We start from the raw sequence: 15,377 nt of genomic DNA, 5'->3' as shown, positions 1-15,377 counted from the left end.
GAATCATAGATGGTAGACCGTAATCTCATCAAAATACCAAGATGAATCATGATAGAATCCATACAAAAAAATGACATCTAATAAACCATAATCCACAAAGAAAGCCACAAGTCCCGACTCAACAAAACTACGAAGCATGCTAGCAGTTGCACAAGGTTGCTCTGCAGGTGAGTTTGCAGAGCTCTGTCTGCAATAAACAGGCGCCCAAACTCTCTCTGTAGTACTCTGTAGTCAATAGTTTGCAATAAACAGACGCCCAAACTCACTCTGTCTCAATAACCAGGGGGCCAAACCCCCAAAACAGAGACGAAATTAAATCCGAAAACGCGAAGGGAAAATTCTTCTTTTTTTTTTTTTTTGGGTACAATACGGATCCGTAATGTACGGACGTACGTACGGTATCGTACGGATCCGTACGTACGTACGGATCCTACCTTGAATCTAACCAAGATATGATGTCAATGTCATCTACAATCTTGGTGAATCTCTTTCTTCCTTTGTCTACATCTACATTCTTACTTTTCAACCATAAGAAGTCAAAGTTCAAGGCTGACTTTTCTACTAGCAATGCTTTGTACCTATCCTTCTCAAGCTTGTACGCAAAAACTTTTGAAATAAGAGACTTGACTCTAAATTTAAGGTCCTCCAAATTTAGCTTCGTGTATAGCGTAGTAAAGTAAAAAGTTTGGAGACAAAGGAGAAGATTTCTCCTTAAGGCTTCTTGAAGAGTTCAAAAACTTTAAAATAGGAATCACACCTACTAAATCATTAAAATCCAACTTGAATCGGTAGGTACGTCTGCTTCCTTTAGCATATTTTTCGACAATTCATTTACGCTAGGTAAAATAGCTTTGAAACAATAACTAAGCCATTTGGAAACCTCGGTCAAGACCTATCATTGCAAGTAGGACCGTGCGCCTAGAGCGTAGGAAATGCAAACATTCTATACCCAAGGTTACACTTGTGGTGCGCTTGCAAGAGGATAGTTGACTTGATGTGCACGCTCGACCACCTAGACGTGAAGAGATCCTAGCATAGATATGTTTAGTCATAACTTCTAGGACATGACAGATCGCATCATTGAAGACGTGCATTGGAAACATGAAGATGTTGATTGCGAGTATCAGAATTTGTTAGAGGTCATACGACAAAGGAAGGCGCCATCCAGATCAGCCTATTAGCTTTGGAGTCTCGGCATTGTTTGAACAACCATCTCTCCCGTCTCCTTGGAGAATTCCATCATTTCAGAAGAGGCATTGCATCATCATCGAGTTGTACACATCTTTGGCAGCACATCGTGAAACCGGCCCGTGGGGCGGTAGGCTTTGGCTTTCACCCGAAATTCTTTACTTTAGACAAACACACAAAGAACGTGCAAAGGAAACCTGCGACGGGAATTAACACTTAAGCACACACACGGCTCGGAAGCTAGAATGCTCCGAGCAGACGCCGACAACCTTTAGGTCCCAAAATTGGCGCCCCTTTCGGTATTTCTTTATACGTTGAGAGGGGAAATTACAAAGTAGAGTCTTCAGAATTTACATGTATCTAGCTAGATACCACCTGTTTTGGCCAAATTTTGGTAGCATAACAACCCCAAGACTTGCGCGAAACCAATTCCCCTGCTGGAACTCACTTCCACAGGCATAAACCCTCTGATTCCTGCCCAAAAACAATAAATTCAGCACGTTGTATTTACTGGTTTTTGCCCTGTTTTCAGCCCTTAACAGTCCCCGAACTGTCCTCTGTCAGTGGGGCACTGTTCCCAATGGTTCTGGCATCCGCATGGCTGCAAAACAGTCAAAATACAGCACATACACAACGCTGAAATTGCACCTGTACGGTGAGGCTATCACCCTCACCAGCGCCTGCTTTTGGAGTAGCAATTAGCTACTCCTGTTCCTGCTCAAGGAGGCTCTCAGCACAAAAGCATGAAACCACATAGTTGTACATCAATCAAATGAAGAGCTCTCTTGTGGGGCATCACATAACTGCACGTAGGGGGAAGAGAGAGCAATGTGTACTATGCAGGTCATCACTCCTAGCACCACACTGTACGTAGAGAGGAAAGCATGCACTCCATAGCTCTTAACTTGTGACAGGTTCTCAATGAAGCATCCCCCCAGCATAAATCGAGCGCCCCCTCTTTTGCGCTTGACCTGTAATGCATATGTGTACAAATAGATGCAAAAGGGGAAGATTTCCATGGCTGCCAAAACCTGTGTATCGCTGAAAATGCAGAAAAACAACCCTGTAAACACGCATCTGATGCCTTCCACTCCTGAAAATGAGCTCCTTGGTCCTAGGTAAAGTCATGGGAAGCTCAAAAATGGAGAGAAATGGCTGAAAATCAATGTTATCAGCCTGCAAAACATCTCCAAAAAGTCAGTTACGAGTTCTGTTCTCCCAAACTTGGTAAATCGGCCAAAAAGTGCCACTTGGCACTCATAGATGCAATTTCCCCGCGTTGGGCTTCCTGCTTAAAAATCTCTCAACTGGTGCATCAGTTGATTTTGCGCAAGAAAGTATAAAATGTTCCCCTTGTCATTCTGAAGCCAATGACGCAAATAGATTTCGTTGCCCAAAATAGCATTTCCCTAAATTTTAGGGGATGCTTCTGTTGGACTCCCATTGGTCATCTGACCATCAATCCCCACTGGGACCGCATCCAAAAATGCAATGTAGCCCAGATGTCGGGTACTTTCCTTTGGTGACCCCACCTTGACATTGTACATTTATTGAGTTCACTTCCTAGTATCCACCAACTTGCTAGTGCGACAGGGGTACCTACATGATCTTGAAATGAGCCTAGACATCCTTTTACTTTACGAGTTCCAGTGCCGACCAACTTCTCGTCTGCGGGTGAACCTATCGTTCACATTGGCCATACAATGTCCAATCATTTGCAACTTCAAAAAGGGTGTCAAAAATTAAACAAAAATCATTAGAAAGAAACCAACAACTAAGGTTAGTAGTTGCCATGTTAGGGTCCACACCATCTGCATCTTCTTAGCAATCGATAGCCATCAATCCGGAGCCAAAGGGTTCCAATCCAAGTGTAACAAACTTGGTCACCCCAAGTCAAGATTCTATCGCGACACAGTAGAGATTCACTTTAAAATAGTTCACAAAAGACGACACGGCCCGGCGTAGTTCCGTGCCCAGAGGTATTGGCCCCAAAGACTGGCGCCCCTTTCGGTATTTCTTTTTATATTAATCTTAGTGCAAAGTACAAGGGAGTCTGCTGGGACTCACACTCAAACTCTGCGTCCAGATGCTCTGAGTAATGAGGGCCCAACAGACATATTTATTTTTACAAGGGATACCCAAAAGCAAAGCCCCAAAATCTCAAACTCAAAAGCTCTTAAACTTAAAAGCAACTGTAATCCAAAAGCTTCTCAAGCATAGTGTCCAAAAGCTGGCCAGCGTAATTTCCGGAATTCCGTACGGCCTATCAGCACAAAAAGCAGAGCGTCCGTACTCCTTCTGGCATCAGCATGTCAACACGTTTTGCGGCAGATTTTCGTTGGCTGCCACATCAACCTGTCAACGCATTTCAGGCAGCAGGGGGTGTGATTGTATGTCCAGGGGCCAACCACGTCACCCGTTTGTGACATACCCCCCTCTTGAAAGAATTGTAATCGCTCTCGATTACGCCTGCAAAACAGACAAAGGCCATAAACTGTCTTAGTAGACACTGACTGTTGGTATCGACGCACTAGACACAGCACATCTAGCACATGTACCAAATCAAGAGTCACATCACAGGACATCACTTGACAAATCACATTCAAGTTCATCAGACCATGATTAATCGGCAACGTATTTAGTAATTGCATCTAGATCCGGTCAAGACCTCACAGATGCCGATTAACTAATCCATATTGCAATCATGTCTATAGAGATTTATGAGACCGAAATGCTGCAGTCGTTTCGTCTTACAGTTCCTGCACTCAAACAAGTCAAGTACAAATCAATCCGTATCATTTTCATTTTCGGGAATTCCAGTTCATAAAGTCATACAGCAGAAAACTGTCAGCCCAACAGGATCCCTGGACCCAAAGGGACATCAGTAACTCTATATCAAAAATCGCGGTAATCTATTGACAAAGGAGCAACGACTCCCCTCTTATGCAAGCCCGCTGCACTAGATTGACTCATGCTAAAATCGGGGTTCTATCGGAGTAGACTATGCTAAACCGAATGCTTCAAGATAAAGTTCCAAAAGGTCCTCCCCTCCATCCACTTCGCATCCAATGCAGGATAGTTCTTGAAGTTTACCTAGAACCGCCTAATCGCTTTACCTTTTATCTTTCTATTGTTGTGTGCCAATATCTGTTCTGGAACGAGTATCTCCTCGCTTTCCTCCACTTCGGGTTGCTCATCTAGCTCCCCATCATCGGACACGTCGCCTTTATAAGGCTTCAAGTGTCACAATCTAGACACATGGTTGCACACATTTGCCTGGCTGGCTGGCTTGCTGTAGAGAAAACCCTAAATGCTGACGTGGCTGGCTGTACCTAGAATCTGCGGAGGATATGCCACGTGGCAATGTACGGATGCCAGCGCATTTTGCGGCACGTTTCACGAGCCTGATGAAGTGGCAACAGTACACGGCATGCTTTTTTGGTTGCTTTTGTCTACGCAGGAGAAAATCCCATGCAAAAGCTTTAGTAGCTTGTAGCTTTTGGGCATTACTTTATTTCCCTAAAAGAGGGCTTGTGAGAGAAAAGCTTTATTTTTTAACCTAAGAGGCTTTTTGAAACAGCTTTTGGGGCTCTGCTTTTGGCTTCCTTGTACTCTTTAAATAAGTGGGTAGGCCACTCACAACTCAGAGCATATGGACGTAGAGTCTTGAGTGTGAGTGCCTGCCCGCACTCTTGTACTTTGAACTCAAATTAATACAAAAACCGAAAGGGGCGCCAATCTTTGGGGCCAATATCTCTAGGCACGGAACTCCGTCGGGCCAGTGTTGAATCAATTGTGAACTGTGCACTGTTTTGAAGTGATTATTTGTGTTGTCGCGGTGGATTCTTGACTTGGAGTGTCCAAGTCTATTATAGTGGTAACAGAGCACGGCCAATTTCTCTTCTACGAGAAATCCGATCCCTAATTTTTTACGCGGCACCTATGGCTTCAAGCAAAGATCAGTCGACTCCTTCTGCATCCGAAGATGCGGGAAGGGCTCACAACGAAGATTCACGCGAGGAGTATGGCCCGCCTCAGCCTACTCAGGTGGAGCTCGAAGAGATGAAGCATCAACGATTGATCGGCGACGCAACATAGATGATGCTCAATTTTGCGAAGGACCCAAAATTTGCAAAATATATTAGCAAGACCTCTTTCGATGAGGTGCATACGCAGTGGAAGAAGACCACAGAGCCACCCCTCAAACCGGCTCTCAAGAAACCTCCTACGCCCAGGATGTACAAAGAGCAAGAATTGGAAGAGGTGGTTGATGCACGAATTGCTCAGCTTTTTGACGCGCAAAACAAAGATAAAAAGCACGACAAAAAGCAGAAGAAAGGCGCTGACTTCCCCAGTTATTTGGGTCGTCAGTCGACATTTGAAAAGGCAAGAAAGTAGAAGAAGTGTGTTCGATTTGAAGGAGTACCCAGTTCTTCTTCTTCTTCTTCTTCTTCTTCTTCAGCCAGTTCTTCTAGCTCATCTGACTCGATAAAGCAAAGCAAAAAGCAAAGCTTCGGAAAGGGCAAGAAAAAGGCAAAGAAGCCAAAATCTCGCCCCGTGGTTGACAGTTCTACAGAGGACTCGTCTTCAGATAGCTCGGACTCTGATGACAACATCTTTTATGCAAAGAAGAAGAATTTTTACAAAGCCAACCACTATGACTTTTTGGAAGATAAAAGCAAGAAAGTCCGAGAGTTTCAGGAAGGTGGACAGCCAATGAAATTTTGACACTTTTTGTCACGTGACACATCCAACCCTATGTGCCCGTGGACAAGCAAGAAAGTCCGAGAGTTTAAGGTGGACAATCAATAAAATTTGACACTTTTTGTCACGTGACACATCCAACCCCTATGTGTCCGTGGACAAGCTACAACATGACCAGGGTTCAGTTCAGTCAAGTCAGTCTAGAATACGAAGTGATCAGGCACTTTTGTGAGTCTGTTCGCAAACCGTGCATGTCCAGACACTTAGATTAGATGCATATCCTCTGGTTGCACACAGCATGATCATCAAATTTTCATCAAAACCCATCAGGAGCATTTTTTACAGTGCATAGATCTATTTTCCCTATTTTTGACATTTTTCACTTATTATTTTTAAGTGACTTTTGTTGGAAAGTAGGCAGCGCAATTTTACTAAGTTTGTATATAAGCAAACCTAGCGCTAGCACTTTCTGGCAGAAGAGGCAACAGGAGCACCGCTCAACAAGCACCTTCTCAGCAGAACCTCCGACTGCATGACCTAGCGTTTTTGCAACTTAGCATCAAGCTACCGATTTTGCAAGGACAGATCTGCCTTGGCGATTTTGCATTGCAGAGGAGCTTCAGCATTGGCAGACACAGTAGAACCACATCACGACAGTAGATCAGCCCTAGCGTTAGCAAATTTCCTCAACAAGAACCCCCAACAGATTCCCAACGTTTTCTCCAACCAAAACGCCAACACATCAATGGCATTTTCAGCCTCAGTAGACCAGCGTTTTCAGCTTCAGTAGACCAGCGTTTTCAGCTTCAATAGACCAACGTTTTCAGCCTCAGAAAACCAGTGTTTCTAGCCTCAGCATACCAGCATTTCAGCAATCCCTAATCAACGTTTTCAGCAACCCTTAGCCAGAGTTTCCAGCCTCATTTGGACAGAGATTTCAGCCATCGATAGCCGACCAAAACAACCATCACATCCATCGATTTTCAGCCGTCAGACTCAGTTTTTAGCCTTAGCATCGTCCTCGTCATCCACTCCGTCGACATCAACATAGTCCATTAGGTTTGCATTCAGCCATTGTACCAAATTGTGCAATCATAAGTAGACCGCTCTCGCCATAGAGAGTGGGGCCATCGAAGGAGGATTTGACAACATTCTGGTGTCGTATTCTTCTCTCTCCATCTCTCAGTCTCATGCACTTCCATTCACAGATTCCATTCACTTTGTTTGTGTCCATTGCACTCTCATTAAGAACGGAAGGCTCTCCCTTCCATTAGTAAAAGGAACCTTGAGCACAGTTCGGAGCACTCATCTTGAGCAAAGTTCAACATTCATTACGTTGCACCTTACATTGGTATCAGAGCTTTGCCAGTGTTCTGTATCACTCAAGGAAAGAACCACAAGAACCATAAAAAAAATTTGCTTGTTGAGGTTGCACGAACCCAAGTTCACTTGGGCGTGTCGATTCCTAATCGTGTTTTTGAAGAGTGACAGGAAACCCAAGAAAGAAGAGCTTGTCCAACCTCCCCTTGTGCCTCTTTTCACTCATTGAGAGCGGACCGTGCACTTAGCGGCCGGCCAATCGAGGTGGGCAAAAGCAACCTTGGTGTGAGCGCCCGCGGGAAAGAGCAGAACTCGGGTGAAGAGAAGATCCTTCTCTAACACAGATTGCAAGCTAAAGAAGAACCTCAAGACTTCAGAACCTCAAGAACCCAAGAACCTCAAGACCCTCACGAACCTCAAGAACTCAAGACCCTAAAGAACCCCAAGAACCAAGACACCCAAGAACCCAAGTTCCTCATGAACTTAAGAACCCAAGACCACAAGAACCCAAGACTTCAGTGGATGGTCATCACTCGAAGCGGAATGGATACTTTGCTTGGAGGTGATGCGCATGAGAGAGGCGAAGAAGAATTTTCCCCACCAAGAGGTTTTTCTGACCCTCCCCTTTCCCCATCTACGACAAGGATTGCACTAACTCCTATGAAGGAGTTGCCGCAGTTGTTTATGGACAGGAAGTTAGTATACGAAGAAAGAAGGGCAGCCATAGATCGTGAATATGAAGAAAGAGTGGCAACCATAGAGCGTGAGTACCAGCAAGAACGCTTGGAAGCTGACAAAAGACAAGCCGAATTCGATCGCGAGTGCGAAGAAAGACGGTTAGCGTATGAAGCGCAGAGTGCCCAACAAATGAAAGAGATGTTGCGTCTCTTTTCTCAAGTGTAGGCACAGATGCAACACGAACGGAAAAAGGAGATTGTCAGTCTTTTCTTCTCCCAAGCATGACACACATGATTTGCATGATGATAAGCATGATGATTTAAACGACAATGATGAGCATGATAAATTGAATGACAATGACAAGCATGATGATTTGCATGATGATCACGATGTGATTTCTCACAAGCATGATGATTTGTATGATCAAGACGTTTTTTGTTTTGTTTTGTTTTCGGAGTCGGGTAGGGCACGCCCGGCCGCTCCCCTCATACACCAAAAAAGTATACAAGAAGAACGACCAGGACTATGCACCCAGAAACCGAAGGCACACACTTTTGTCATTGGTTTCCTCTGGACTACGAGAGTCCAGAGTTATCTACAATCTTAGGGCCATGACTAATCCATTGAGAGACCCATTTCGCCAACTTGATTTGGGCGTGACAGCGACCAAGTACCTTTGTTCAGAGGCCCAAGTACTGTGGGACTTGCTTCGGTCTTCCCTTTGGAGTTGCCTCATCCAGGTAACTTATCGCTCACCTCACTAAACTGCCTTTAAAACCCGACGGTTTTCCCCTATGAAATGCCATACCCGCTTGGAAGGGCGTCGGCTCACAGGTGGCGTTCGCTAAGATTAGTGGTGTCTCCCATTTGCACCTCCCAACCCCTTTTAGGTGAAGTTGATCCCCCCGAAGGGGAATGGCACTTGGGCGCTCTTGTAGCTCATTTGGCTTGATTGTTCACAAGGATGATAGTTTAGTTGATGCTTTTTCTAGCGAAGCTAAACTCGTTGCAGAGTCGATCACTCACGAAGAATCGATCTTCGCTTTCGAGTCGAGGTCCACAGCCACTCCCCCCCCCCCCCCCCCCCCCAAGGCAGATTCGATCAAACACGACGAACCGATCTCGGCTCTCGAGTCAAGGTCCAAAGAACCATAGTTACCAGGAACGGGAAACCGGAACGGGGAACGCGGAACAACAACTGTCACAAAATGCCATTCCTTGTTACGAGTACTCGCGTTTGAAACATGGAACGGGCATTCGGAACGGGAACTTAGAATGGGAACGCGGAACGGAGACCTAAAAACGGCCATTCCCTGTTACTATGCAAAGAACCCTTACACGAAGTACTATGTGTTCGAATGATTAGTCAGCACACAGTGATCGAGTGTTTCATTCGTGATCGTTTCCTGTATTTTAGTCAGCGTCTTTATGTGATTCCTTTTCCTGGGCATGACATCTTGTACGTTGAGCACATTTCACTCACAAATGAGCACGGATATATGCGGGTTATTCATGAAAAGCTGAAAAGTATGCATTCAAGGAAGTCACATTCCATGTCTCTCTGGCGCGACACAATCGTAGAAAGAGCACAAGAAAGTATGAGCACCAAGCATGGGCATTTCCATTGTGTTTTGCCACAGTTGATTGATTTAGATCAGTACAACAAGATTCGATCTCATTGTTTGCGTGTGTGTGGTGAAGAGTTTGGCACTCCGTCTCTTTGTCCATCTACATTGCAGGCACAGCCTTTGAGGAAGACGAGATTTTTTCCAGTCACTTTATATGGAATAGGTATGTTCATGTTTTTGTGTTGGAAGTGGTTTCAGGAATTTTCAGCCATGGAGATTCTTGAAGAACAAAGAAGCACAACTCTAGACGAAGTTGAAGCATCGAAGGAGCCACAGAAGACTTTGTCGCTTTCGGCGCAGCCCAAAGAAGAAAGCGTTGCAGACCTTTATGAAGTTCAAGTACCGCACGACCCACACATTAGAGTGGGCCGGCGAAGAGTCCTTTCGAGGATTGCGGATGTTGTTGGCAATCTCCCTCGACGCCGTACAATTTACCCGTACCTCACTTTGAAAAGGAAGGGACGTCACGTTACACATCCAACCCTATGTGTCCATGGACAAGCTAAAGCATGACCAGGGTTCGGTTCAATCAAGTCAGTCTAGAATAGGAAGTGATCTGGCACTTTTGTGAGTCTATTCGCAGACCGTGCATGTCCAGACACTTAGATTAGATGCATATCATCACGTTGTACACAGCATGATCATCAAATTTTCATCAAAACCCATCATGAGCATTTTTTACAGTGCATAGACCTATTTTCCCTATTTTTGATATTTTTCACTTATTATTTTTAAGTGACTTTTGTTAAAAAGTAGGTACGGCAATTTTGCTAAGTTTGTATATAAGCAAACCTAGCACTAGCACTTTCTGGCAGAAGAGGCAGAAGGAGCACCGCTCAACAGGCACCTTCTCAGCAGGACCCCTGACTGCATGACCTAGCGTTTTTGCAACTAAGCATCAAGCTAACGTTTTTGCAAGGACAGATCAGCCTTGGCGATTTTGCATTGCAAAGGAGCTTAGGCATTGGCAGACACAGTAGAACCACTTCACGATAGCAGATCAGCCCTAGCGTTAGCAGATTCCCCCACAACAACAGATCAGCCCTAGCGTTAGCAGATTTCCATAACAAGAGCCCCCAGCAGATTCCCAACGTTTTCTAGATTCCCAACGTTTTCTCCAACCAAAACGCCAACACAACAGTAGCGTTTTCAACCTATCTATCTGTCTGTCTGTCTATCTATCTATCTATCTACCTACCTACCTACCTACCTACCTACCAACCTATCTATCTACCTACCTACCTACCTACCTATCTATTTACCTACCTATCTATCTTCATTGATTTTAAAGTTTTTGTTCATGTGTTGCTATTGATTTCTCGCTTGGAGGTCCAAGCCAGTTACAATACAGCCCTTGGAGTGCGAGAAGGAACTAAAGTATCCAGATCTTGTAGCTTCAACAAAGCCCCCCCTTACTCGAGCGCCAACAACATCGACCAAAACCAACAAATGGCTATGGACAGCAAATCAACCATCCAGTTAGTCGCCTATGCTCAACCACAGTTCTCAAGGAAACCGGCAAATTGTTTGACTCGAGATTGTGAATCCAAAAGCAAATGGACGAGTTCGCTAGAGGACAGAGGTAAAGGCAAGCTTGACAAGGATGGCGGTACGAGTACTCAGTTAGCTGCCTTGGTACCCACGAGGTCCATCAACAATTGTTTTAAATGTGACATGACGCTTTGTTTGGCTCGGGAATTTGAAGCCAAAGACAAAAGCAAGAACTTACAAGAAGACAAAGACAAAGACAAGTTGGACAAAGATTACGATAATAAAGATTTGACACAGGAGATCGGCATGGCACACGTGGTGGTGGCATAGTGGGCACGACACTAGATTTCTAGTCAAGAGGCAATTGCCCCCAATAACTTCAACCAAACACAGGCTTGTGAGTAGCAGAGAGGAGCAAGAAGTGCTCCGTATAATTAATTTGGACCCTTGTGTCGGAGTTCAAGTTATCGGTGTTTGAACCCGTGGGTCTGAGTTCATGGCACGTACATCTAGCAAGAAACCAATCAAACGTATCTAAAACACTATGGATGAGTGCGCACCAATCCATTGTTGTTGGCCGGATTATGGACAGGATGTGTTTCAAAGTTCATTATCTTGGAGTATTTTGGACGTGATGTGTTCACATTTCACGAATGGGGATTCTTGGACGTAGTGTGGTCTACAGTTCAATTTCTAAAAAGCAACCAATGCTCAAGATGGCATTCTTCTAAGGTACAAAGTTGAGGTGGGTATATAAGTGACCCCTTGCCCCCATTGTACATTGTATCAGTTATTCATTGCCAAGGTTGATTGGTTCAAGAGACTCTCCTTCTCTCCTGCTTTCTCCCCTTTGTCTCTACGCTTCTGCATCGTCAACGTTAACATGCAGGAGGTTCCGCCACGTTGAGAAACTTCTGCACCACCACAATGTAGGGTCCCTGCTTGCAAGGTTCGCTTCAGGCCCGCCTGAAGCAGGACTAAGGAGCCCCTCCAAGTTGTTTTCTCCACACTATACATTGTAGGGTAGAACTACCCAACCAAAGCTGGAAACACAAGATGTTTGCAGGCAAACTGTAGTTGAAAGCAAAGGAGGCTAACGGGACCCAACGGTGGAAGAGGATACACGATGTGGACATAACAAACCCTGCCAGTGTACTATTGCCGCAGCGAGCCAGTAAGGCTTGCTGCAAATAGCAGTGGTAGGTTGTGCGCGACAGTCAGTGGCACGGTGCTGCAGATAGACAGCAGCACACAAGCGGCAACTCAACCGATGCGTCACAAATTAGCCACTGGCGTTAAACTTGTCGATATCCACCTTTAAATAAAATTAAAAAAGCACACAACAGTAAGAATTAACGCAAAGGCAAGCACTTACGAAGGGAGAAACGAGCACGAGGACAAGCAGTTAGGGCACAGCAGAAAGCTGTGGTGTTAGGGGTTTGCAGGTTATGAATGTACAAAACCAGAGTTGCGGACCTCTCTCTCTCTCTCTCTCTCTCTCTCTCTCTCTCTCTCTCTCTCTCTCTCTCTCTCTCTCTCTCTCTCTCTCTCTCTCTCTCCCACACACACACACACGAGAAATAACTTCAATAAATAAACACCTTGAGTACACTTAACTCTAAAGCCGACCACAGCAGAGGTTTAGTCCTCCACTTTGAACAAGAGACAACCAAGATTTACTCCTGGTTTTTCTCAATCTACAAGACCTCCTAGAAATGTATTTTCATCAAAAATCTCTCAACAAAAAGAATCTAGTAAACTACTTTAATCCTGCATGGGCAAATCCACAAAAGACAGGTCTGGATCCTTAGCCAATAAGCATATCTCCATGTGGCTGTTTGACATGTATTACAACCTTCAATGTTTCTTCTTTCTTGTGCATAGACTATAATTGCTGCCAAAACATGCACCAGCACAATGGTGCTCAGCCAAAATAAAAAACATGCCCAAAACAAAAATCTACCTCTGTAAAGCGCCTGTACATAAGAACATTCAAAAGAGGCGCAAAATGACAATGACATGAGCAGCCATCCTCTTTGGATTGGACTACACTCGTGTTTCGATTTGTTAGCACATATACTGCAAGTTGCAAAACAGATGGCAATAAGTACAAACCGTGTCAAGCCAATACATGTCAATGGACTTCCCTCGATTGCACACAATTGTCCACTTTCCACCATTGGCACACCTAGGATCCTCCCATTGTGGAGAAATACCTTCCTTGAAACAATGGAAATCTGTTCCTTGGACCAACCGGCTGGGCTGAATGACATTGTTGTACAGACTGCATGGCAAAAAAAGCAGAGTGAGTCAAAAAAACCTGATCAAAGAAATGGATCATCAACATCAAACTCAAATGGGAACAAAAACCCTTACCCGGGGTTGGGTAAATGTATACAAATGTGACCGTGTGTGTTTGGCGCATGTAAATGTGCAGCAAATGTAAGAGCACAACGGAGAGATCTACGTACCACCAGAAGTCTTCGACGGAGGAGAAGGTGTAGACAGGGCGGAGAGCGCTACCCCAACTTGTTTGCTTGGTCTTGCCTGTGTTATCGAACCAGATGGTCCACGAATGCTCGAGGGGGTGCTTCTTTGGAGGCTCCGAAATCTGAGAGGCCTCTTCGGGCGCAGTTGGCACCCCACTGTCGCCAAACGCGTCAGTTGTGGTAGGGTTTACAGCAACATCCGCCATATCTTAGGAGGTCAGCGACACAGAAAACTGCGACTAATTCGGCAAGGTTATCAAACTATGTTGTCATACGTGCCATTTAGTAGGGGTATATAGACCCCGCGCTCGACTCCCAGGACTCAATTCCAAAAAAACAAAAGATAATTCAAAATAATTAAGATGGCCTGCCTCTACAGAAAGACACAAAGGTAGTGAATGGCAAAATGAAGGAGAAGGTGGAAGCAAGTCGCTTGTGTGGAAGTGCAAGGCAGAATACAAAAGTTGTATTGTATTAAAATTTATCGATGTGGAACATAATTGAAAGTTTTGTGAAGGGGATGTGGATGCTAGTGAAGGTAGTAAATGCAATAGAAAGGAAGACAAGCAAGGTTGTGGTTTTGATATATGGAAAAGATCATCAAAAACAAGACAATAGCCAAGGAGGAAAATGTGGATAGATTATTGGTAGGGACAGGACCGTTGTGTCGAAGTAATTGTGGGGAGTGCGTAACTGAATAGGGTAGCATAGCTCTTTAAAGAATGAAAGTATTGATGACTCATAAATGAAGTTGACAATTGTGTTTCTGATTTGAGCACTTCATAGTTACAATGTCTTTTTATAAATTGTGTTGAATCGATGATGTCTTGTGGAGTTAGTGTGTGGAAATGGAAGTCAATTTGTTTAAGGATATGGAGTTTTGTCAATATGAATACGATGAGTAGAAGGTGTCCTTTAGAGAAGCAATAACGCAAATGGTTGACCTTTATATGTATCTTCCCAATAGCTTCATTTCACGTAGCATAGTAGGGGATCCAGAAATTGTAGTGGTAGTATGTTATGAGCCAATCGCTATCGTCAAGTTGCAAGGGTTGTTCTTCTACCCATAAATACATGTATGTCTTTAGTATGACAATTTGGATTTGTGTTGGCAAATGGTATTACAACAGGTGAATTGCTTGGTGAAATGGATCGTCCAATTTCATGGGTGTCGATGTTATTTTCATAAATGTTGTAGAAGTACACATGCATCCAGAATTGTTTATGTAATGGTTTAATCATTGAATGCAAATGTGAATGTACGATGAGGTTGTTGATGTGGACTACATAACGAAATAGGAAGACCACTCTCAAAAATTACATACACAAAAAATGAAGAAATGTTCGACAAAGATTAGAATCAGAAGCTGTAAAAATTACCCTACAACAAATAGAGCAAACGATTGCATACTATATCTTTTTATGGTACTTTTAAGTAATAATATTTGGAGCACTTAAGGGGATGTCCCTTTTAATTTTGTATTCCTTGCTAGAGGTTGCATCATGAGAAATAATTTCTCGTGTTTCTAGTGCAATAGTAGTAGTTCTATTTTTAGTTCTATGCAAAATACAAAACTCAAAATTCCGTGAGAGCGAGGGAAAAGGTTGACACATCTTTCTTCATCTGTTTTTTTGGAATGTTGATGTGTGCTCTTTTCCTAACTTCAAAATCAGTTTTCATGCCTATGTAAAGACGGTTGTTGATTTTGCTTGTGATGGAGTAGACTATGTAGCCATCTTCGTCTGTCTTTGTTTCTTGGGAGGGGGTAGGATGTTGGTACGGGTGATTTTGTCTTGCAAACTTGTTGTTTGATTGATTTGCTCCTTATTGGTATCCACTTGTTGTCCTACATCATAGTAGTATGTTTTAGGTTATTAT

At 44.0% G+C, this 15,377-nt stretch overlaps 1 protein-coding gene across 1 annotated transcript in view; it reads right to left on the bottom strand.

The window, feature by feature from the left end:
* Positions 1-13,773, bottom strand: part of LOC147458891 (eukaryotic translation initiation factor 4E-1-like) — a 37,071-nt gene extending 23,298 nt beyond the window's left edge. The window contains exons 1-2 of the mRNA XM_086510307.1: positions 13,481-13,773; positions 13,125-13,293 (exon numbers count right to left, since the gene is read on the bottom strand). Coding sequence (XP_086366433.1) covers positions 13,125-13,293; positions 13,481-13,704 — 393 coding nt within the window. The 5' untranslated portion in view covers positions 13,705-13,773. The remainder of the gene's footprint in view (positions 1-13,124; positions 13,294-13,480) is intronic.
* Between the last annotated feature and the right edge of the window lie 1,604 nt (positions 13,774-15,377).

The sequence above is a fragment of the Adiantum capillus-veneris genome, chromosome 4, assembly GCF_014529385.1.
Source record: "Adiantum capillus-veneris isolate H3 chromosome 4, ASM1452938v2, whole genome shotgun sequence".
In the NCBI taxonomy this organism is placed as follows: domain Eukaryota; kingdom Viridiplantae; phylum Streptophyta; class Polypodiopsida; order Polypodiales; family Pteridaceae; genus Adiantum; species Adiantum capillus-veneris.
This window is presented reverse-complemented; position numbering and strand designations above follow the sequence as displayed.